Source organism: Oryza glaberrima, chromosome 3 (genome assembly GCF_000147395.1).
Source record: "Oryza glaberrima chromosome 3, OglaRS2, whole genome shotgun sequence".
NCBI classification, from domain to species: Eukaryota; Viridiplantae; Streptophyta; class Magnoliopsida; order Poales; family Poaceae; genus Oryza; species Oryza glaberrima.
The window spans coordinates 34296744-34320613 of record NC_068328.1 but is presented as its reverse complement, the minus strand read 5'-3'; the positions used below and the strand labels follow the sequence as shown (position 1 = coordinate 34320613).

The 23870-nt window shown below is 41.5% G+C and overlaps 4 protein-coding genes and 1 pseudogene across 5 annotated transcripts; 2 read left to right on the top strand and 3 right to left on the bottom strand.

The window, feature by feature from the left end:
- Positions 1–723: 723 nt before the first annotated feature.
- LOC127767519 (ferredoxin-3, chloroplastic-like) lies at positions 724–2595 on the bottom strand. The gene is made up of 2 exons (XM_052292875.1): positions 2434–2595; positions 724–1441 (listed from the first exon to the last, which is right to left on the bottom strand). The coding sequence occupies exon 2, from the start codon at positions 1431–1433 to the stop codon at positions 972–974; it is 462 nt and encodes a 153-aa protein (XP_052148835.1). The 5' UTR covers positions 1434–1441; positions 2434–2595; the 3' UTR covers positions 724–971.
- A 1305-nt stretch (positions 2596–3900) lies between these two features.
- On the bottom strand, positions 3901–9793 carry LOC127767397 (protein GLUTELIN PRECURSOR ACCUMULATION 3). 2 transcript variants are annotated; one of them, XM_052292727.1, is made up of 17 exons: positions 9565–9793; positions 9384–9481; positions 9109–9247; positions 8986–9014; positions 8774–8870; positions 8628–8683; positions 8410–8517; positions 8232–8288; positions 7643–7734; positions 6920–7004; positions 5836–5988; positions 5602–5696; positions 5283–5459; positions 5090–5193; positions 4615–4684; positions 4410–4505; positions 3901–4305 (listed from the first exon to the last, which is right to left on the bottom strand). In XM_052292727.1, the coding sequence occupies exons 1-16, from the start codon at positions 9648–9650 to the stop codon at positions 4446–4448; spliced, it is 1506 nt and encodes a 501-aa protein (XP_052148687.1). In that variant the 5' UTR covers positions 9651–9793; the 3' UTR covers positions 3901–4305; positions 4410–4445. The 2 variants fall into 2 exon arrangements, with proteins under 2 accessions (XP_052148687.1, XP_052148686.1); XM_052292726.1 differs by having other exon boundaries at positions 3901–4256.
- Positions 9794–10790: 997 nt separating this feature from the next.
- On the top strand, positions 10791–11561 carry LOC127766457 (26.7 kDa heat shock protein, chloroplastic-like; annotated as a pseudogene).
- A 783-nt stretch (positions 11562–12344) lies between these two features.
- Positions 12345–19736, top strand: LOC127766658 (acyl-CoA-binding domain-containing protein 6). The gene is made up of 18 exons (XM_052291768.1): positions 12345–12715; positions 12889–12959; positions 13338–13401; positions 13468–13539; positions 13757–13957; positions 14086–14163; positions 14736–14846; positions 14923–14989; positions 15102–15163; positions 15972–16111; positions 16292–16418; positions 16505–16619; positions 17200–17288; positions 17367–17450; positions 17538–17693; positions 17917–18063; positions 18743–18802; positions 19416–19736. Exons 1-18 carry the CDS (start codon positions 12569–12571, stop codon positions 19596–19598), a joined length of 1974 nt encoding a protein of 657 aa, XP_052147728.1. The 5' UTR covers positions 12345–12568; the 3' UTR covers positions 19599–19736.
- A 316-nt stretch (positions 19737–20052) lies between these two features.
- Positions 20053–23249, bottom strand: LOC127766659 (electron transfer flavoprotein subunit alpha, mitochondrial). Its single transcript, XM_052291769.1, has 8 exons — positions 22981–23249; positions 22623–22808; positions 22255–22466; positions 21480–21637; positions 21025–21183; positions 20824–20876; positions 20392–20532; positions 20053–20284 (listed from the first exon to the last, which is right to left on the bottom strand). Exons 1-8 carry the CDS (start codon positions 23068–23070, stop codon positions 20207–20209), a joined length of 1077 nt encoding a protein of 358 aa, XP_052147729.1. The 5' UTR covers positions 23071–23249; the 3' UTR covers positions 20053–20206.
- Positions 23250–23870: the final 621 nt, after the last annotated feature.

Below are 23870 nucleotides of genomic sequence, written 5' to 3'. Positions count from 1 at the left end.
ATAATAATTTTGAGTTAATCCCTATAATACTCTGACGATTCTCCTTGGCTAGGCTACATAATGTAGGAACGTTGCTCCGACCCAGTGCGCAGACATGGCCCAACCAAGAGCTCAATCGACAAAGCACGTGGGTATATCCATAGTCTATACCGTTCTAAAATGTTATACCGTGCACTAGTCGCTCTTGACGGAAACAAGAGATATTTTTCTCCTCTCCAACGTAAGAGACAAAGAAAATGAAAAATGCAAGGTAGGTGCATCAGCCAACTGAAAGCATCACCAGTTCAATTAAGACTTTAAGCTCCGGGACAAAAGCCAAACACGACTAAACGCATCAACTACCACGCCAAACTGCCGGAGCAAACAAAAGAAACAAGCTTCCAAGGCAACAACTCGCTATCTGGTGACAACGGCTGCGTAGTCCACAACATTTGCCTTCAGCATCTCCCAACCTCTTGAGAAGTTGGGATTCTGGGCACACAAAGCATGTCTTTTCCTTGAACCAAGACTAGTTCAGAGCTCACATTTTTCTGTTTTTTCTCACCTGTATCGGACATGCATGAGCATTTCTAGAGCAATTACAACATCCACCTTCAAGTAGTGAACAGCTTCATGGCCTCATGGGTAAATCTGCACATGGTTAGTCCATTTGAAAACGAAGCAAAGCCAGATTATGTTGCACAGACATTTAGAGTCAAGTACTGAAGATAATAATATTGCAAATTATATCCAAAACCACGAATTGTATTACGCCATAGCAGCTGGTTATTATTGACTAGCTAGTATTACCATTGGGTTCCCATCTCTTAGCCCCAACCTTGAAACGCATACTAACGAAAGACAACATACAAAACCACCATCAAAGTCCGATTTAATTGAGAGTTGAGACACAACTGGTACACACGATGGACCTTGCCGACGACATTGAGAGTTTTTTGCCTCTTGGCAGAAAATTTTCAAGAAAAAGCACCTTAGTAAAGGTCTCCTTCCTTGTGAGTATGGATGACGCAGTCGGACTTAGGGTAGGAGACACATGTCAGCACATAGCCTTCTTCTTGCTGCGCATCATCAAGGAATGATCCATCCGACTGGTCCACGGAGCCAGCCTCGATCTTACCGGCACAGGTAGAGCATGCTCCAGCACGGCATGAGTAGGGAAGCTCCACTCCAGCGGTCTCGGCGGCATCAAGGATGTAGGTGTCATCCGGAGCCTCGAACTCGTGCTCTTGCCCTTCTGGTGTGATGAGCTTAACCTTGTAGGTAGCCATTGCCGAGACGTCAAGCTTCTTGGAGGAGGCCTTCAGGCTTGGAAACTGCATGCCTTGGCTGAAGAAGCTTAGAGATGCCGGGCTCTTGACCGCCGCCACCTTGGAGGCCTGAGTTCTAGCATTGCTCAAGGACACACATGAAGTTGCAAGTGTGCACGTCGCCATCTTGAAACCTAGAATTGTTCAAATCCAGAAGGAATACAGTAAGTACCTCCACCATTAAAAGCCATGCTCTAACTTGAACAGAGTTTAGGATATCACACAAGGCATATATGTTCAGTGCACAGATTTACAACATGATGAGCAACATTTGATTGGACCATGGCACAAATTTGATGATAACATCACCTCTTAACAGTGGAATAAAAAGAACATGGTGCTTACTGCAACTACAATTTGTTTCTCACTAAAGCTCCTTGTCCACCAGAACATGTGGAGAAAGGGTCATATGCTAACCATGTTACTGCATTCAACATATTCTTTCTAGCATAAAAGACGGAGTACCAAAAAGCGAGGAATGGAGATGATATATAAGCCAACGGTATCTCTACCAATAAATGGAAGGAAATAGGGTCACAAGGGGCCATCCATTCCTCCATGAGAAGGCCGCAATTACTATCTGGAGCAGTATGAGAAAGGCAGGCATTGCTTGCGCTCCCCACCCTTCACTCGAAGCTCCATGGACACGACACAATCGGTTTCTTTCTAAAATTTCTCACCAACTTGATAGATTAAACACCCGATTTCACGATCTAGTTGACAAAAATCGAAAAAAAAACACGAATCAACAAGCTAGATGTAACCGTGCATGTGGATTGAATTCCTCTGGTGTTCATGCGAAGACAGAATCCCGGAAACCTAAATCTCGCCACCAAATAGAAAAAAAAACAGACATGTTCATAGAGAACGGCCCAAATCTAAGCATCGTTTTCATCCAATCTAATCATCCTAGCGCAAAACCATGGTTCCAAACAGCAACGCGCCAACCCCACACGATCCTCCTCCTCCTCCTCTTCTCCAAGGAAGAGGAACACGAGATCCCATCCACCCGAGAGACGAGACGAGACGAGACGAGAGATCCTCCACCTCAAAACCCCAAGCAAACCCTCACCGAACAGGGAGAACCGAAGAGGTCAAACCCACCCACAGGAACAAGGGGATATACCTCGCGACCGATCGGAAGGCGAAGGGGAAGGCGACGGCGGAAGCCTCTCTCGCTTGGCTTCGCTTTCCTCCTCGCGAGAGTAGTGGGAAGGAGAGGAGAGGAGTTGGGAGTGCGCGGCCGAGGCGGCGGCGGCTGGCTCCTCCCCTCCTTTTTTATAGCGCGCTTCGCTTTGCCCTCGCAGCCGCCTGCAGTGCAAGGTGGTGGGTGAGTTTTTTTAAAAAAAAAATTCTTGTCGTACTACTCCATCCAAAATAACTACACATTTTTCTTGTGCAAGTTTGATTATCCATCTTATTTAAAATTATTTTATAATTATAATTTTTATTGTTATTAGATTATAAAATATGAATAATATTTTGTTCGTGGCTTATGTTTTTTTATTTTTTAAAAAAAATATTTTAAATAAGACGGACGATGAACATTAGACATGAGAACTTATAGTTGTGTTTAAGATAGAGGAAGTACTATATTTTATCTAGCAAGAAAATAAAATAAAATAAATTAGTAAGCTCGGAGACAGAGGGAAGTGATGCGCCGCCCGTGATGAGGGGCCATGAATCCGGGTGCTGCTGCCGGCAGCTGCTTGGTGGAATGGTGGTTTCAGTTTTGAAAACTCACTGTTCACCTCCATGGAAGTTTCTAGAATCGATCCAGATCCATCGAGAAAACGTGCACTGATATATTGTACTAGCAATACTGGACTTTGGGCCTACCAATCGACATTTACTTCACATCAACCACATGCTAATATTATGCATTTCTATCATCAAAAACAGCAACAAACATATTATTGACATGGAATATTGCTATTATGAGATTTTAATTGTTTCTTCTTTCGAAAATGATTCAGCCAGTCGCTTCTTTAGTCAAATTATGAAAAACACGACCTTGACAAACACGACATTAACCAAGTACAGAAAAATGAAGTTCGTGAAAACATGTGATGAGCTTGGTAAAACCATGTGTGTCCCAATTTTCAAACAAAAGCCCCGTTTAATGGGAATTTTGTTCGACGACGGGCGGCTTCTCCAAACCCCCCAAAAGTCCAAACTTTCTCCACAGTCTGCACCACGTGAAGTTACCGTTGCGTCGTTGCCCCCACCAGCCACCACCGCACATACTCCCTCCGTTTCCAAAAAAAAAAAAAAAAACTGGGTTTCCATGTCCAACGTTTAACCGTCCTGTCTTATTTAAAAAATTTGTGAAAAAATTTAAAAAGATAAGTCACGCATAAAATATTAATTATGTTTTATCATCTAACAACAATGAAAATACTAATTATAAAAAAAAATTTATATAAGACGGATAGTCAAACGTTGGACATAGAAACATAGGGTTTGTCTTTTTTTTTTTTTGGGGGTTTTTTTGGACGGAGCGAGTACAGCACTAGTACAACGCATGCATCATGCATGTCAAATGTGCCGTCGCCGAGATGGCCACGACTCCATATCAATCAAAGAAAAAGAATCAATATGAGAATTGACTCCACTAATGAATGTATAATTATTTTTGTTAGTGAGCAAAGAAAGAATACTACATCAATCAAGGTGAACAAATGTGAAGAGCCTTCCTGCCAGCTTCTCGGCACCAAGCCGCCAGGTGTTGTCGCTTTCGATTTCTTTAAGATAATGCAGCATGTAGGTTCTTAACACGCCCATGATTCACAAATTCTATCGACGTTGTACCCGAAAGTGCGGTAACTTTGCTCGTGCCCATGCTGAAAACGTTTTTAAGCAGGGAGCAAAGCTCTGATGCCACCAAGCTCTGAAGATCGTGAAAGCATGCCATGTATGCAGCTATGCTTCCTTGCCTTCTAATGTTCTCTGATGACATAGAAGTACTCGTCAGCGGATGTGAGCAGTGTCTAGCCTTCTACAAGGCACATGGATGAAGGTGATGCATAACATAGTTACAGAAAACTAGCAGTAGAAAAAATAATTGTGTCCAACACAGTGGTTGAGTTCAGGGACGCTTACCAAGTAAAGAGTCAGAACTAAGATGCTATCCCAGCCTCAGGTGGAAAGCAGCTTTCCATACTCCATCAACAAGATGGGGATGTCATCCATCCGTAACTGAAGTACACCAGAGATACAAGGCAGTGTCAAGGAGAAAATGGCAGAAAGTTCCTTATGCAACTATGCATTAACTGATAGGAGATGATCATATATGCACTATACATACCTCGGAAGCATTTTTCAAATGGAAGAAGCGGTGAACTTCCTTCTCATAGAAAGACGTGAATGAATTTTCCCTGTAACCGTTGCAAGAAGGAAGTACTAGTAAAATCATAATCAATTCAAAATTTTTCTAACAAATACTCTTCACTTAAATTCAGGACTTGATTTGATGAATAGAAAGAGAACCGTTGTCATTTTGTGAGTTGTAAAAACTCTAAGCCTGATAATGGCCATCAGGTTACTATGCATGCTCATGTGTTACCGCTGAGCATAACAGACTGGCAATAAAGGGTACAAATATACAGCTTGTGACTATTACTTGTGCAAAACAAAACAAATTATGCTAGCATCTCGGATTTATCACCATGACAAAACATAATAATTCATTTTCTGGAAGAGGGATGATGTACATAAACGCAGATGGTTAAGAAAGTGTAAATAAAGACAGTAGAGGGAAAACGCAAGAATGGGAACCGTACAAATAGCGGCGAAGAATGAGGCGTTGATAATCCCTCAGTAAAGGGCCTAGCTCCTGGAGCTGTATTGAGTTGGCTGGAATACTTGTCCAATGATCACGAAGTGCCTGTACCATGCACAAAAAAAAAAAACATCACATTTCTTCATAGACCAATGCGACTGGATCTGGTTACAGAATAGCTGAGACAAGAGCACCTGAATGCATGCATGCTGGTCACCGGTAGGGGGTGATTCACCAAAAAGCATAGATGATAATTCAATTAGTTCTTTATCATTGATCTCGTCAACAAAACTTGCTGAAGCTTCTAAAGAAAGTGAAATTCCCAATCGTTTTGCCAAGTCAATCATTGGAGATTCCCCAGCTTGTGATTCCTGCGATAAGTGCATCTTTTAGTAACTATACCTTTTTTATCATCATCTCAAGTTTCCAGATTGGCTTCTCACTTTTACTCTCCAGGAAACCTTCTGAACCACAGGTCAATCGTTACTCACACAAGCACGCAAAAATACATACCTGTGATGCGGAATGTTGAGCACCACCAGTCACATTACTAGGTTTGCTGTCTGAATCAACATTAGGAACCAAGTCTCGTTTCGCAATAGGATCACCTGAGCATTCGGTCAGGTAGAGTTTTCAGAAAGAAGAAAAATATTTTCCCATCAAGCATTATGGAGTAAAGCTGTAAGAATAAAAACTGCACTCCATTATATCAATAAAGAATCTTCTTCAGTTGAACAGTGACCATACCTTCAGGAACAAGCCACCATAGATCCCCGAACGTATTTTTCCCATCAAAGCCACCAAATAAAAGAAATCGAGACCCTATGCAAGTCATAGAATGATATGCTCGAGGAGGGGGTGGCTCATTACTTGTTGCTAAGAGCTTCCATTGAACAGAGACTGAGATGCCAAATTTTAGTCAGCAAATATAGTTGGTGATGATGAAAAACTATAAGTACTGCTGGTTGCTACAAGAGAAGAAAAAAATGGAAGAAAAGTACAAAACTAAATTAGATGGCCAAGTGGTATGCTAACAACCTAACAGATATAAGTTCTATCCGCTGGTCATAAGCAACAGAATGCTCTGTAAGACATGATATTTGGGATTGTCTGGACTCTAGAACATGAAGATCAGGGAAGTGGATGCATATGATCACAATTTCACACAGCGGTGCAGAGCAGACATATGATGTGTGCGCTGAATGCCTCAAAGAGTGCAGGACATGTAAGGAAGCCATGACTTGAGGAGAGCACATATGTTTTCTGTTAGTGTATCTATAATAATTGCTGCTGTAAGTTGTTGAGGTTACAGAATTACTCTTATGGGTGTCAAGTCCCAAGCTGGCTATGAAGCATGTGGTTGAGTACCATGGTAGTAGTAGGATAACTCGATACCCCAACCACCTGCTAGCTGTCTTCCCTAATGCTTGTTCGGGTAGTAACGATCAAGAGTACCATATTAACCCGCTTACTTTTCCAGTTTTCTTGATCAATGTTGGGATTTGTTTGCAGTTATATTGCAAAGAATGTTTTGTCAAAGCTACTCTGTCTTAGTATGAGAAGTAGATTTTGTATCACTGTGGAATCACATCTTATTTTTTAGTTACCAGCATGCACTGATTGCACTCTTTTGTGATTATGAAAACCATCTACTACCCCCGTCCCATGATATAAGGGATTTTGCCCATGTAACTGATGGGTGTCAACAAGACAGTCAAAATAAGTGCATGTGTTGACATCAAGAAAAATGTAATGCTAATTCCATATCAATGATCCCAATGCATGCTCACAACAACATGAAAAAAAAATCAGAAAATTTGCTGGTGCTTACCCCTGTCTAAAATAATACATTCATTGTAGTACACATCATACCTACTTAGCCAACCACCAGTTCCATGTCCTCCAAACAGCAAGAGCTAACCAAAAGATATATGGTTGTTAGTAATGCTATTGCGCAATGAATTAAAAGTTTGGACAACAAAATGTCTAGAACTGATGGATAGTTCCAGGAGAAGAAACCCATCTTCCAATTACATAAGCTCTAGAACTGATGGATAGCGTAAGTTTGCAAAAGCTACCCAGTAAAGAACAAAAGAATTACTTTGTGACTCTAGAACTGATGGATAGCGTAAATTTGCAAAGCTACCTGGTAAGAACAAAAGCATTACTTTGTGGAGTCTCCAAGTAAAGAATAAGACAGGCGGGCTTTGAAAAAATAAAAATTTTGGTATGTCCAACTACAGTATGTCATATACTGAAAAACCATTATATTCATTGTAGCAGCAAACTTAACATCAACATTGAATAGTGTGATGGCAAAACACTGAGCATCCCTAGTTTGCTGTTTGTACTGTGTCAACAAGTATTAAATGTGAACCAGCATTCCATTTCTACTCCTGGGCAATAGTTTCTGATACCTATTCTAGTATAACAGAACAATCAACTGAGAGAACTTGCAGTACGTAATACTCAATTGAGATATCAGCAATTAAATACGAAGCAACTAGAAAGAGAAATGGTATGAAAGCAAATATAAGGACACCAAATTGCATACATAAGGTCCACCAGATGTTACTGAGTGACCACATCGTGGAGATGGAGATTGTCCTGGGAGCTTCAATTGTGTCCAACCTGGTGTCTCGTTATCTTCCAAAATAGAATAAACATCAGGTGCTGGCAATCAAAAAATTGTGTAATCTCATTGAAGGAATAAGAATGTAAGCACACTCAGTAGTCGGCAATAACCAGGTTTTTCATTTCCAATTAACAATAGCTAACATCAACTAAGAAAGGCAAGTTTATTAAAACAAAAATAAATGTGGGCTCACCATTGCAACAGGAGAAACATGCAAAAATATTTGGTCAAAGGGCAATACATGGAGTGTGCACATCTATTAAGTGGCATATTATCAACTACAGTAAGCTTCTATTGAGAGGCAAATGGTTAAACCACCAACTATTGTGTGTCAGATGTTGTAAATAGCAGTTAGGATGGCCTGAGACCTCCCCATTCGGCCGCTCCTCTTCTTCTCCCCCTCCATCCCAGGCAAATAGTTGAGTTTTCCAGTTTTAAATAGCAGTTAGTATCCCACCCTCCTTCCCTCTCAATATAAGTAGATTTACAAGCAACTAGGAAGATGTACCTTCTTCAGTGACACCCTTTAAAGCCCATAAATCACCCATTATGGGCCCAGCTCCACCTATTGAAAAAAATATATGAAATAATCAGAAATATATGTTGATGGCCAAAAGTTATGCATTGATTCATTAATAATTAAAAATCATCAGCAAATACAAGTCAAGTCAAGAAATGTAAGTTACCCCTGCCACCAAATACAAGCAACCTCTTCTCGATCATTGTGGCAGAATGTCCGCATCTTGGAGGTGGCACTGATCCAGTAACTGATAATTCTGTCCACTCAAGTGACACTGTCCAATAGAGAGTGTAGTTATTAATTGATTGATTTTTTTATTGCCATCCTGAACAAAATAAATTAAATACTCAACCCTGATTGAATAAGAACAAGAAGTTAACTTACTTGTGTCCATGATGTATACATCCGACAACCATTTTTTGCCATCCCAACCGCCATACCTGAATCAGGATGAACCAAATGTTCTTCATAACTCATAAGCGATGGTACCCAGAAATGAAAGGGAAACTTGCATTAGATGGAATGCTTACATAACAATTTTTCTGTTTCCTATGGCTGAAGCAGCAGCAAACTCTCGAGGTGATGGTAGATCACCAAAGCCGGTTAGCTCTGACCATTGCCATATGTCTGGAATATGAAAGAGGCAACATGACGGTTATTAGTAATCACGGGAACCTCCACTATACGCCCAAACAAATTAAGGAAGGGGTCTTAAAATGCTTGAGAAAGTATAGAAGTTTACCAGTATCGAGCATCCAAAAGTCACCTAATCTGCGCAATGAACATCATGTTATAAACAACAAATAAGGCAATTCTTTATAGGGTGCTTTTCAAATCCCAGCAAATAGCCGTATGAATCGCAGACCTCTTGCCGCCTGATCGGCCGCCAAAGATGAACATGTTGCAGTCAATGACGATAGCTACGTGAAAGGCCCTTGGACTGGGGCCTGCCTGTCCATCCGAGCCACTCCCATTGCATTCAGGTGTGTACCAAATCCTATTCTCTGCAAACACGAGTTGCATCCGGAAGTTCACACAGCTAATAAGGTTCAGCGCTCTCTCGTAGCGCTATCTAAACAGAATCAATCGTCTGAATCGTGGCGCTTGCAATCAGGCGAAGCAAGCGGTGGGGCTTATTACCAACGTCGTAGACGGCGATGTCGGAGAGGAAGCGCTTGTCGGCGAATCCGCCGAAGACGACCACCTTGGACTTGCCGATGCTCACCGCCGTGTGCCCGCTGCAGAGGCACGAAAATTCACATGGTTTCAGGTGGCGGCCGCGGCGGCGGGGATTTGAGGTGGATTGGATCGAGAGGATTACCTCCGAGGGGCGGGGATTTGGCCTCCGAAGTCGGAGGAGTCGGCCCTCGCCCAGTGCATCTGCTTCGGCTGCAGCTGCGGCGTCATTGCTCTCTCAGACTCTCAGTCCACGCCTCCACGGTAGCTCAGCTCTTGATCGCCTCGCCTCGCCGCGGCGGTGACCAGCAGCACGGCGGCGGAAGGAAATTTGGGGATACCTCAACCTCACGCACACGCAGTCAGGGTGGAGCGAGGGGGTGGGCCGGTTTGGTTAAAGAGTAAAGCCGGTTTGGTTAAGCATAATCCGACAACCGAAAAAATCGATATTTTGGTTCGGTCCGCTCGGTTTTGTTCGGTCTCCAGCTTTTCGGTGTTTTTCTGCCCGCCCAAGGCCCTCTAGCTGACTCCCACTAGCCTGTTTTAGTAAAAAAAAAGAAAAAAAATCTCAAAAACATCACATCGAATCTTTGACATATGTATAAAGTATATATTAAATATAAATAAAATAAAAAATTAATTGCACAGTGTGCATGAAAATCGTACGAATCTTTTGAGCCTAATTAATCCATGATTAGCCATTCATGTTACAGTAACACACATGTGCTATGACGGATTAATTAGGCTTAATAAATCCGTCCCGCGGTTTTCAGGCGAGTTATGAAATTAGTTTTTTCATTCGTGCCCGAAAATCCCTTTCAACATCCAGTCAAACATCCGATATGACACCCAAAAAATTTCTTTTCGCGAACTAAACACACCTAATTCACATCTGTTTAGTATTGCTATAAAACAATGTTTTTAATTCATATAGGTGCAAGTTAACCTTACCAAGCCTTATGAAAAAATTATTCTCTTTTTGTTTTAATATATGACACCATTATATTTTAAACATATGTAATTTATTTTATTGCATAGCTATTGTTTATTTTTATTGTAATTTCTTATACATGAAAGGAACTTTAAGCATAGCTTATACTTTTATATATTTGAAAATAAAATTGATGAGGTCATAGCCAAACATATGTCTAAAAATCTAGGGTTAGTTGGATATATGCCACTGTAAATTTGTCTATTTAGAAAAATGTTATTACAATTCGATTATTCATAACCGTGCCGTTGGAATTTTATAAAATTAGGATCGTGTCACTGTCGTCACATTTTCCATCCATCTCCTTTTTTCCCATCTTCTTCCTTCTTTCTCCTATCTTCTTTCCTCTCCTTTCCTCTTTGCTTGGCACAGTAAAGGCCATGGCGGACGCGACCTCTCCAACGATCTCCATCTCAATGCTTTTGATTTCCTCTCTATTTGGTAGTGCAACGGTTGGTCCATTCGCTCTCGTCACCCGGGTCTCGCCTGTGGCGTGCCTCCCCATCCGCGCCGCCTGGAGGAGCACGTCAGGTAATAGAACGGTGGGAACCAGCAGGGGAATGTCGTGCAGTGCCGCTCGGCATTGAACAACATATCCCCATTCGCCCTCGTGGATACGATCACCGATGCGGATGATACGATAGATGCTGGACATGATAGACTGAATGTTCGACAATGTCACGCTGGGGTTCCCCGTCGCGCTGTGGAGATCGCCGGCGACAGGGAAGGTGCGGATATGCTTCGGGACGTCATGGATGATGACAAACGAGGTGAAGATACGGTTCAACATGCTGGGCCTGTCACGGGAAGATGTGAAGGTGATGGTGGAGGACAACATGCTTGTCATCCGCGGGGAGCACAGTAAGGAGGATGGAGAAGGAACAGGGGGCTCCGACGATGGGTGGTGGAAGGAGTGCAGCATGAGCTCCTACAACATGTGGCTCGCGCTCCCCAATGTGGGCGACAAGAGCAAGGTTCGCGCCGAGCTAAAGAATGGTGTGCTATTCGTTATAGTGCCCAAAACGGAGGTGAAGCATAAGGTCATCGAAGGAGCTGAGCAAAGAGGAGAAGGGAGTGAAGAAGACGGGAGAAAGAAAGTAGAAGACATAAAGGGAAGGAGATGGATGAAAAATGTGACGGCGGTGGCATAATCCTAATTTTGTAAATTCTCGGTAGCATGACTGCGAATAAATGAATTATAATGACATTTTTTTGAATAGATAAATTTGCAATGATATAACATGGATCTAATTAACCTAAAAATCTAGCATTATCAAACCTGAGTAATGTAAAGTGTAAACTATACTCCCCCGTCCGAAAATATAAGCATTTTTAGACTTCGACACAGTCTTCGAGATGCTAATTTGACCAACAATATCTATAAAAATAAGATGTTTTAAATAAAAAGAATTGCATATTATGATAGTTTGTTTAATGAAAAATCTAGTAACAATATTATATTATTGATCTCTTTAACTTTTTTTTGCTATTAATAGTTAAAGTTAAAAATGTTTAACTTGACATTATGCTAAAAATGTTTCTATTTTGGGACGGATGGAGTACGTGAGAAGTTTGTTTTGTTTGCCCTTTAGCATATTTGAATACAGTATTTGCAGTGTATAAAGCCGCCTAGCGCTTTTTTTGCTAGTGGTACCGCGGTGCGAGGAATGAGGATGGATCTCCCACCAACACCACGACAACCTTCCTAGTTCTTCCCACACGTTCGTTACTCCAGCACCCGCGCCTACCCTCCTCCACGTAGACTAGACGCGGTTCACGGTGACCCGCGCCGTAGACCCGGTTCATATTAACCGTCGTCGTGGCGACCGCGACGACTCTCTTACCACGTCACTCGCCCCACCATGTCACCGACACGTGGACACCCCCGCGCCACCTCGGAGAACGAGCGTTAAAGCCATCCATCATTCATCGCCCGCGAAGCGAGCGTCGGTCGAGCGAGCGAAGCCTCCCAGATCTCGAATTCTCTCGTCTCCAATCGCTGCAGATTTCCATTTCCGCCGCGGCGAGGAGGAGGAGGAGGAGGAGGAGGAGGAGGGGCGAACGCTAGTGCTCTCCGCCTCGCGGGCAGTGGGCGCGAGATCTCATCCGAGTGGGTGGGCGGGGAGAGATCTAGGGCTTGCGTTGCGGGCGCGCGGCCATGGCGAGCTCTGGACTCGCCTACCCCGACCGTTTCTACGCCGCGGCGGCCTACGCCGGATTCGGGGCCGGCGGGGCCACCTCCTCGTCCGCCATCTCCCGCTTCCAGAACGACGTCGCCCTCCTCCTCTACGGCCTCTACCAGCAGGTGACGCGATTTGTCTCGGTTGGATGGGGGGTTGGGAAATGCGTGGAGTGGATCTAGGTGGAATTGATGATGCGCAGGGTTGAATTGTAGCGTTAGTTTGTTGATCACTGGCTTTTGGGAGGGAGGATTTGCTTTGGCTGGCGGAATGAATTTTTGCGTTCGTTTTGGTGTAGGCAACAGTGGGGCCTTGCAATGTGCCGAAACCCAGGGCATGGAACCCTGTGGAGCAGAGCAAATGGACAAGGTTAGTATTACCTAAAGTGCGATCCTGCATGAAGTTGTCTCCGTATTAGCGAACTTGATAGTTCTGGAGAAACGGAAACATTGGTGATCGAATTGGAGGTTGAAACTTCACATGCTAGTTATTAGTTAATATAAGATGATGTCGCTATCTGTCTTGTGCTGCTGCCTTATTTTATTGCTTATCATTGGGCCAGTATTAGAACGGAATGCTATCACATGCCCAGAAGTTAGAAGAGGATTTCTGTCTTGTGTAATTTAAATTTTGGACTGATAAGCTAGAGAGCTGACCGGTGGCAGGAATATCCATAGACCTTCAATCAAATGTTGATACTGCATGTCTTTAAAGCATGATCGTCTCTTTACACATTTGTATTTTCAGCTGGCATGGGCTTGGAAGTATGCCATCGGCAGAGGCGATGCGCCTGTTTGTTAAAATCTTAGAGGTATGACTATTTACATTGTATTCTTCACCCTTTGCACAACGATTTAATGCGCTGGTATTTTGGTAGGAGGAAGATCCTGGATGGTACTCAAGGGTTCCTGAGTTCAACCCTGAGCCTGTTGTAGATATTGAAATGCATGTAAGTTGCATTCTGTAACCTCATAAATGCAGTGGGTACGCATGGGTTGTTTCCTGTCAAAAGTATATTTCTTATGTTTTTTTGCCTATCTATTTAGAATTCACTCTAATCTTTGAAAGTATTGGTCTATCAGCTGTAGTTTCATCTCAATGCCCTGATTAATAAATTGTTTGTGAAATAAACTTAACATTTTGCTTACTGCATTTCTGTTTACAAGAAACCAAAGGAAGATCCCAAGGTTATTCTGGCTTCAACAAATGGAACATCGATTCCAGAACCTAAAACCATATCTGAGAATGGAAGTTCAGTGGAGACACAGGACAAAGTTGTTATTCTGGAAGGTCTTAGTGCTGTCAGTGTTCACGAAGAATGGACTCCATTATCTGTTAATGGGCAGCGGCCCAAACCTCGTTACGAGGTATGCCATATGCACCTGGGGCCTTGGCTACCTTGCCTATTTTATTTTTATTTTTTAAGTTGTGAACTGTTATCCCAGTTCTCCCCTTCCTCTGTTCATAGCATTAATATGAACTTTTATTCCTGCAGCATGGAGCAACTGTGGTGCAAGATAAGATGTATATATTTGGGGGAAACCACAATGGGCGTTACCTTAGCGACCTTCAGGTATGTGAAGCTAAATATAACAGTCAAGCAGGTTGCATGTGGACCTCCTAAGTATTTTTTGTCTTGGACTTGGAGACATATGAGCAGTTGCCATTCTGCTGTTTGTCATAGAATTGTCCTGAAGTGTTTGTATTTATTGGATATGCTATCTGGATAAAGGCCCATTTATGTTCATGATAATAAGCCTGATATGTTGTAATCGTGGTGTGATGTTCAACCATGTGTAACTTGTAATCTGTACCAGCCTTTCATGCTCATGCAAAATTTACAGTATGACTCATAGATGGTTTTGAAACGAGAAGATAACAACAAATATTCCTAAAAGGGATTACAAATGAAACTATGGATGATTTATGATGTAAGCATTTCCTGCATGAAGTTGACTCAATTAGGCAGAATGGGAGGCTCATATTGCATAATATTCAGAAAGAGTAGTTTGAAGACATGTATGATGAAAATAACTTGAATCTACCCAAAAAAATGGCAATTCATCCGCTATATTTAAATAACTTTGTATCATTAAGTAACATTGACCTAATGCATATTTCTTTCACTATCTATATTGAGCACAGGCTTTGGATCTGAAGAGTTTGACTTGGTCGAAGATTGATGCAAAATTTCAAGCAGGATCCACTGATTCATCTAAATCAGCACAAGTCTCTTCTTGTGCTGGACATTCGTTGGTAAATTTTGGAACAAATGTCACTATCTATGTTTCAGATGATGATTAGCTTGATATCCTCTGATGCTATTTTGTAGATATCTTGGGGCAACAAATTTTTCTCTGTTGCTGGGCACACAAAAGATCCGTCTGAGAACATTACAGGTTTGCTAAAACTTACTTTTTGGTTAACACAGTACTGTGATCCAATTGTGTCCCCATTGCTGTCATTTTTTTTCTTCTAAGCTATTATTTTTCTTCTTGTATTTTATGCTAGTGAAGGAATTTGATCCGCATACTTGTACATGGTCTATTGTCAAGACTTATGGAAAACCACCGGTAATTATTCCTTCAACCTAGCAAGCTCTGAACAAAGACCTTTAAATGTAATCAACTACCTATTCTTTGTTTCACTGTGCTTTAATTAGTAAACCCGTCTTAAAAAAGAAAATTCTGTGTACTTTGCTTGATTTTATCTCCGCGTCCTGCCAGTTCGCTAAGTAGACTCACTCTACCGAGGGGCAACTAAGGTTGGTTCCTGCCAATTCCCTTGCTGATCAGCAAGTATGAGAGAGGACTCTCTCTGTCTCTCCGAGTTTCAACTACTAAGTGAAGTTAAGTAGCACTTCAGCTATTCTAAATGTGAATAGATTGAACACAGTTTGCTACGTGTAACGTAAATACTTTAAAAGTTTGTGGAGAGTGCTTATGCACAATGGGCTCAGCCAAATATGCTTTGTTCGAACTAAGAGTTTGATTTATTTAAAGATAGTATAGTGTGCAGTAAAACGAGGGCTTCAGAATCGTATGGAGGCTGGAGACCTGCTATGTTTGATTCTAATTTTTTAGAAGCAAGGGATTTACAAGTCTTGTTGTTTCATACAACTAAGCATTTGGGATAATCATCATATTTTGCTTCTTTTCTCTCCTTGTTAAGTTTATGGAAGGAATGCTTATTCCTAGGTAATATGCTTTTAAGTCACTGATGCATAGTCAAATGGTCCAAGAGTCGCTACCAGTGATCACTGCACTGAAAAGCGTCTGGCAGGCATGAAACAAGTGATGATTGCACTAAAAATGATGTTCTTTTGTCTTCTGTGTATATTCAAGTATAATAAATTTCTTATATAAGTTCCATCTGCTGCAGGTTTCTCGTGGAGGTCAGTCTGTGACTTTAGTTGGAACAACTCTAGTCTTGTTTGGTGGTGAAGATGCAAAACGGTGTCTTTTAAATGACTTGCACATTCTTGATCTTGAGACCATGACATGGGATGATGTGGATGCAATGTGAGTACTTGAATCTTTGTCTTATGCTCAGCTGTTCTAGCATGCACTGTTTATGCATCTTGAAACCATGATATATTGAATAAACTTGGACAATGATAGAATGGAGAACAACCTATTTTGAGGGCTAAACTTATGTTACTATATCTCCATGAACTCATCATATTTTTTGGCTTTTTGTAGAGGCACCCCTCCTTCTCCAAGATCAGATCATGCTGCTGCTTGCCATGCTGATCGCTATCTTTTAATTTTTGGTGGAGGGTCTCATGCAACATGTTTCAATGACTTGCATGTCCTCGATTTGCAAACAGTAAGAACTGTTAGCTTGCTGGAATTCACAAACATTGGCATCTATACAATGTGGCATGATTTCTAATTTTATCGATGGAATTACAGATGGAGTGGTCAAGACCCAAACAACAGGGTCTGGCTCCAAGCCCACGAGCTGGCCATGCAGGTGCAACCGTTGGGGAGAACTGGTACATAGTTGGTGGTGGCAATAACAAAAGTGGTATGCTTTTTAGTGCGTACACTTGCAATGTGAAAAATATTTTCTTACTAATTGCAATGCAAAGATGTCTTCATACTACTGCTGGCCTTTTTCACCTCCTTAGATAATTCCTACACTTATTATTGTACCTTGTCAATTGCTGCACTGCAAAGAGTTTGGAAGCCACCTTTTTTTTTTGCCAATCCTTGTCTGTGTATAGCACCTCAGCCCTGATCCAACACTTAGATAGTGGTAGAATTTATTATTTGTCTATGCAACTTGTCAACTTGGTGCCTTATATGCAGGAAGCTTTTTTAGATCAATGTTCACTGTCTGGTACAATCTGCATCACTTAACCTAGAAACTATATCCAGTAAAACCCACAAAGCCAGTACAACTATCCTTGCCATCTTGATATGCAAGTTGTACCTTAAAACTAGGAAGATTAAGGTTACTTTCATTCTAATGCCACATGGAGTTCTTAAATAGTAACAAATTGATTGTATTTTTTGTACACTTGCTGTAGGTTCATCAATTTTAAATTATATATATACTTTATTTACAGTTAGAATGTATTTAGCTTATACTTTATTCTTTGCAGGTGTCTCTGAAACACTTGTGCTTAATATGTCAACTTTAACATGGTCAGTTGTTAGCTCTGTAGAAGGTCGTGTTCCCCTTGCCAGCGAGGTACGACTCTTGAGTATTACGCAGTGCTTAGAATGGTTTTGTTTCAGTTGGTAATGTTTTGATCTGTTATTCTTTTAGGGCATGACTTTAGTGCATAGCAATTACAATGGAGATGATTATCTCATTTCTTTTGGAGGATACAATGGACGATACAGCAATGAGGTAACTGGCTTTTCTTTAGGATTTTAGATTTATTTTTAGTATCTATGTGTGGAGGTAATTTGTAACAAGGTTTTTCCTGATGGACAGGTCTTTGCTCTTAAACTTACCCTCAAATCAGATTTGCAGTCAAAAACAAAAGAGCATGCATCAGATGGTACATCCAGCGTTCTGGAACCCGAGGTTGAACTTTCTCATGATGGGAAGATCCGTGAGATTGCCATGGACAGTGCTGATTCAGACCTGGTAATCTCTTGTGCAGTACACTTCGATTGAACAGAAAGTGTGTTGACTCTTTTTTGCAAATATGGTTTTTTTTTTTAGAAAATTAGTGTCTGTGAAAATAAAATTCTGTGAATAATCATTCCAGTATTGTTTGTTGCTACCATGCTGATTATGTCTTACCCATGAGGAATGATGCTTTAAGACACTCAGCTGTTCTGTCTGGTGATGCTGTGTTGTTTTTCAGAAGAAGGATGACGCAAACGAACTTTTAGTAGCTCTTAAAGCTGAGAAAGAGGAACTAGAAGCAGCACTTAACAGGGAGCAAGTGCAAACTATACAGCTTAAAGAAGAGATTGCTGAAGCAGAGGCTAGAAATGCAGAGCTGACGAAGGTGAGCCTCCTGCATAATCTTTCAATTATAATCTTTCAATTATGCAATGAACCTATTTTTACAAATTCTTCTGCATGTAACTTATTGTTATTACATTTTCATTTGTTTTATAATCTGCTTTGTAACCTGTAGTCTGAGTACTACACACAACACCCTATGGCACTATTTAACACATGCACTAGGATTGAGCTTACCCTGTACTGAATAGTGTGTGATGTTCATTGCTAGCAGTATATTATCGCTGTTTCTAACATGTCTTGGTCCTGACATATAGGAAAAATATGAAGTGCAAACCACATAGGTAGTGGAAACCTGTAGACTACCGTTGGATAAAAAAATGGACGCATGAGATTTCTCCATGTCACGAGTCATGGTTGAATCTAGGAGTAAAATTTTTATTCTTGGTAACGTGGACAAATCTCTGTTGTCCATTTTAGATCCAATAATAGTTTTCAGGTTTCCACTACAGATGTGGTTTGCACTACATATTTTGCCTAGCATACATGTCCACAAAGGAACGTAAGATGAACCGTGTAGATGACCTGACCTTGCAAAGGTACATTTGGATTACATGGTGTGCATAGTGCTATGCACACCTTACGAGTTTTGGTGTATGTGGAGATCTGAATCACTTCTTTGGAACGATATATCCTCAATTTTGTTGGTTTGGATTTTGTAGGAACTTCAAACTGTCCGTGGCCAACTTGCTGCTGAACAGTCAAGATGTTTCAAACTTGAGGTATGGAGTCTTACATTGTACAAATTAACAAAATTTGCTATTTTTACTACGTTGCCAGCAGTAATAGCTCGGATTAACCCGCATAAGAAATAACCTCCTGAACGACCTTCCCAAGGGAGAACATGATAAACCTAGGTGGTGTTTGGATCCAGGGACTTCACTTTAGTCTCTGTATTTAGACACTAATTTAGAGTATTAAATATAGACTACTTATAAAACTAATTACATAAATGAAAGCTAATTCGCGAAACAAATTTTTTAAGCCTAATTAATCCATAATTAGAGAATGTTTACTGTAGCATCACATATAGGCTAATCATGGATTAATTAGGCTCAATAGATTTGTCTCGCGAATTAGTCCAAGATTATGGATGGGTTTTATTAATAGTCTACGTTTAATATTTATAATTAGTGTTCAAACATCCGATGTGCTAGGAACTAAAACTTATCTAAACAGGGTCCTAGTCCTTTCTTTCCGAAATTGCACTCTGTGTGTGTGTTTTGTGGCAGACAAATGAGTTCAACAAGTAGTAGTAAACAATTTGGTTATTGTGTAGCACATGTGATGAGTATATCCTGATCACACTTTGGTTTCCCCAAAATGCTTTTCTAGGTGGATGTTGCGGAGCTACGGCAGAAGCTCCAGAGTATGGATGCATTGGAAAGGGAGGTTGAGCTGCTTCGAAGACAGAAGGCTGCCTCTGAGCAAGCAGCGTTGGAGGCAAAGCAAAGGCAAAGTTCCAGTGGCATGTGGGGCTGGCTGGTGGGAACCCCACCTGATAAGTCCGAGTCTTGATCACCTATCTATCTTTACCCGACAATCTCATACGGATCGCGCAGATTCATATACGTGTAACATGTATAAACTTTTTGAATGTCTTCTACATTTTTCCTTTTCCTTTTTCTTTTTATCGTTTTCTGGCATTCGTGTTCATTTGGCGACAAAACAATAAGGCGTTTTGGCAAGCGTTATCTGATATTCTCATAGAAAATCGTTAGCTCACCCTTGTATCGCATTCAATTCTTATTAGGTCGTAAAAAAGCTTGTATACACCTTTTTGTGGGCATTCTTTGGACATTATGTTTGCGTGTCAAATCTAACTATGAACTTGTTTGGCAAATACCATGTGAAATGTTCATGGTATGTTGTTAGCCTGTGATTTATCTGTACCTGTTTCGCTGTCCTGTACTGTACTTTCAGCGACACCTGCTAGTGAAAATGATGATTGTTAATTGCTAGTCCAAGTGTATTTGCACAGGAAGCGACATCACGTCTATTATTTGTGCTTGTGTGATCATATGAAACGACACTTATTTTTGCAGAATCACATTACAAGGGCGCTTCATATTATTAAGAACACTAGAACAAATATGACATGGACACGGATCATCATGTTAGCACGCTCATTTCTTGTCAGGTAGCTTCTTTAACAGTTCGTCAAGAACTTCGAATAGATCAGCAACAATGCCATAGTCCGCAACCTGGCCAACATGATTATAAGAATCTTAAAATCCTAAGGTTGAAAGCCTACTGGCAAAGGACATGAAGAACAAAATCTTTGATGAAGCTCTGTAGACCCAAGATTTACCTGAAATATGGGAGCATCTGCATCTTTGTTGACAGCCACGATAACCTTGGAATCTCTCATTCCTGCCAAGTGTTGTATTGCTCCGGATACTCCAAATGCCATATAGAGCTCAGGCGCAACTATTTTCCCAGTCTGACCAACCTGAGGGGAGATAGAACACATTGCAACATAAGTAATAAATTAAGCACCAAGGGAAAGAGATAAAAGTGCGCGTAAATTTGCAGCTATCATGATGGCAATGCACTGATGCAGTAAGCCTTTTTTTTAGGGCGCTAATGCAGTAAGCTTCACTACGCTTGTAGTAGCACATGCTGGAACCTACAGTTTCATATCAGCTGAATCCATTCAATTATCTTCTGACATGGCATGTATCCAATCATATCTATTTAATTATCTCCTGACGTGGCATAGAGCTCAGTTTGTAGAGCTTACCTGAAGTTCATTGGGAACAAATCCTGCATCTACGGCAGCTCTGGTCGCACCCACTACAGAGGAGAAACATAATCCGTCAGAAAACGAATGCACAGCGAAATGAATTTCACGAGCCTTGATAGGTTCAAATACCAACCGCAAAGAATATGGGTGCTACCTAGTAGGTATAGATGGACAAAGGGAAAAAAAAAAGGTTCAAACCTGCTGCTCCAAGTTTCTCAGCAAGCTGCTCCAATACTTTGAAATTCTCAGCACTTTTTAAACCTCTGCCTCCAGTTACTACTACGGGTGCATTTGCAAGATCAGGCCGTTCTGTATCTTGGGATTTCAGATTCACCCATGCAGATTTCCCAGAGCTTCCTGTACATTGACAAGAAAAAAGTAAGCACGTATACACCTATATTTGATGTCAGAAAAGTGTCCATATTAAGGATCAAAACAGTTTATTTTCCCTGCAGCAAGGTTCAACTTCATCAGAAACACAATAAGGACATAGACAACAAAATCGATCTAGTATTATCTGTTGATTTCCAGAGTTCAGTGCAGAACTCAACACTCAACAGTATGTTCAATATCAATATCCAAAAAGAGCAAAACATAATGGATAAGAACGTTGTTTTCTTAATAGAAGAATATGGTGAAGAAACCAAACAAACCTTCACTGAGGAAAGAGAGATCAACCTGGGTGATAGGTACAACTTTTGCTTCTGACATAGCCTCAGTTGGGGAAAATGATGTTGACCTAATGCTCATCATACATGGATCCTCTCCAGTATATCGCACAGTACAAAGCGCATTTCCAGCATAAATGGGCCTGAATTCAGAAGCATAAATATTATTATACCATAAAGGTATACAATACATATGGATTAGAAGAGAGAACAATTCTTGGGGGTGCAAATTGCAATGCTGCGCGCACAAGGCTAATGGTTCATCCACCCAAGGTTCCCTGCATACCATTGTTCTTCATACAGATAAAATGATCCCCACAAAAGAAACACATGGTTGCAAGCAGAAAGAAATGTAGAATGCCATTATGCACTCATGGGAAATGGGCTCATAAGATTAATCTTTAGCCCATAGGATACCATAAACTAATAAGATCAGTGTCCAAAGAAAAGGGAAAATGGAAAAACCACTATTAATCAGCATTAGAAAAGGGAAAAACAGTGGTGTAATAATATTTAGCAGATTCAGTGTCAAATAGTGGTTAGATTGTCTGGAGATTGCATGTAGCTAAGTTGCAAAACATGTGAAATGCATAGAAAATGCTTCATGTACTACACAACATGTATGCATCGTGTGTTGCAAAACCTCGTGCTATAACCTTGGGTATCTGCGAAAGGTGTGCACTACACAGAATGGCAGACGGGCAATTCTCCTTGAAATGCTAAGCTTCATGGAAAGGAGTATGAATGTATGACGACAAACCTCACAAAGACTCGTGGCTCAGATATTGAAGTGACATCCGTAACAGGGGACACATCAAGAAGGGCAGCAGCACGTGGAAGCAAATTCTTCCCGAACGAGGTTGATGACGCTATAACATGTGAGTATCCACCTTTGTGCTGAACAGAACGAAGTAGCTCGGCCCAAGGCTCAGCCAATGGATGCGCAAAGACATCTGAATCAGCAACAAGAACCTGCAGCGAAAGCAAGCCAACTGATAAGCACAATATCGAAGAGCAGAGGTTATCAATTATCATCTCCATCCCTGAAATGAATCAATAATAGGCTTCTAGAATTCAATCGCTCAAGCACAACAACACATAGGAACAAGATGTAGCACATGACCATACCTCGGATACCAATGGATGGCTGGACGCAGCATGCTCGGCAGCCTTGTGAAGCCCCGGCCCGGATCCGCCCAACAGAAGAGAAACCCTATTATCATCCTTGCCGATTGCTTCTGCGGCCGCCAATGCGCTCAGAGATGAGGGCTTCACGAACCCACCTTCGTGCTCCGCTACGACCAGCGTGCTCACCTAGCATCATCAGGGCATGAGAGCAAGTACGCGGTTAGGCACAGTCGGAGCCAATCGTGGGAGCGCAAAAGCGACGAATCCGACGAAATCGAAAGGAGAAATCGTCTCGAAACATTCCTCCATCAACCGCTTATTAATCGAATCGAATGCACAAGGGGAAGAAGAAGCTTACAGGTCTAGGGAGCGATCGGGCGAAGGACCGCGAGCTCCCCCCGGCGGTGGCCGTTCCCCTCCTCAACGCTCCCACCACCATCGCCGCCATGGCGCGCAACACAGGTCTCCCGATCTCCTGCTATGCTTGCTCTCTCAGATCGGAGGGAAGCCGAGAAGAAGCGAAGAGCAGCAGCGCGCGGGCGCGGCGGCGAGAAGAAGCGAGGAGAAGAGGGCGGAGACGTGACGGGATCAAATTGATGGCCACGTCAGTGTTGCATCGGCCTTGTACTACTATACTCCGGCGAGGGAGAGGAAGACGCCGGCGAGCCCAGCAACCAACCAGGAGGAATCTACCAGATTCAAGTGGGCCTAGCTTTTCTGCCATACAAATGGGCCGGATTGCTGCAGAGGAGCTTCAGTGGAGTAAGTTTACTTTGACTCCCTTAACTAGTGGCCAAATCTGATTTGTGTCCCTCAACCACAATACAGGATATCTTGACCCCCAAAATTATTAAAATCGGTGTAATTTTTTGTTAGTCAAATTTTTTACTAAAATATAATAATATTTCTAATACAAAACAAAAACTGAGAATGTATCAAAATGTATTCAATGTTATACTTATGCCACACTAGTATTCAATTCAACAAATGGGCCGGATTGCGTGCAGAGGTAACAGTATTAATAAATTAGGGATAAAAAAGTACTACTCCGTCCTAAACAAAGATAAACCCTAGCTACAAACCTGGACACGCATATGTCCAGGTTTATAGCTAGGATTGGGTTTTTTTTGGACGGATGGGGTATATTTTAAAAATAAATTTAGCAAATATAGTGATTTAATAAGTGTTGCAGTAAAAGAAACTTGTAATAATTGGGCTGGGCTTTCAATATGAATAGGCCCAATATTC

Bases quoted from the DNA above. Each gene is read 5' to 3' on its own strand.
- LOC127766658 (XM_052291768.1), top strand. From the start codon at position 12,569: ATGGCGAGCTCTGGACTCGCCTACCCCGACCGTTTCTACGCCGCGGCG. The intron at 12,960-13,337 runs GTTAGTATTACC...TTGTATTTTCAG, and splicing joins GAGCAGAGCAAATGGACAAG to CTGGCATGGGCTTGGAAGTA. The intron at 17,289-17,366 runs GTACGACTCTTG...TTATTCTTTTAG, and splicing joins GTGTTCCCCTTGCCAGCGAG to GGCATGACTTTAGTGCATAG.
- LOC127766659 (XM_052291769.1), bottom strand. From the start codon at position 23,070: ATGGCGGCGATGGTGGTGGGAGCGTTGAGGAGGGGAACGGCCACCGCC. The intron at 22,809-22,980 runs GTAAGCTTCTTC...TGATGATGCTAG, and splicing joins CCCGATCGCTCCCTAGACCT to GTGAGCACGCTGGTCGTAGC. The intron at 21,638-22,254 runs GTTTGTCGTCAT...TTCTGAATTCAG, and splicing joins GAGCCACGAGTCTTTGTGAG to GCCCATTTATGCTGGAAATG.
- LOC127767397 (XM_052292727.1), bottom strand. From the start codon at position 9,650: ATGACGCCGCAGCTGCAGCCGAAGCAGATGCACTGGGCGAGGGCCGAC. The intron at 8,871-8,985 runs GTAAACTTCTAT...TTCATATTCCAG, and splicing joins CTTTTGGATGCTCGATACTG to ACATATGGCAATGGTCAGAG. The intron at 5,697-5,835 runs GTATGGTCACTG...CCGAATGCTCAG, and splicing joins ATGGTGGCTTGTTCCTGAAG to GTGATCCTATTGCGAAACGA.
- LOC127767519 (XM_052292875.1), bottom strand. From the start codon at position 1,433: ATGGCGACGTGCACACTTGCAACTTCATGTGTGTCCTTGAGCAATGCT.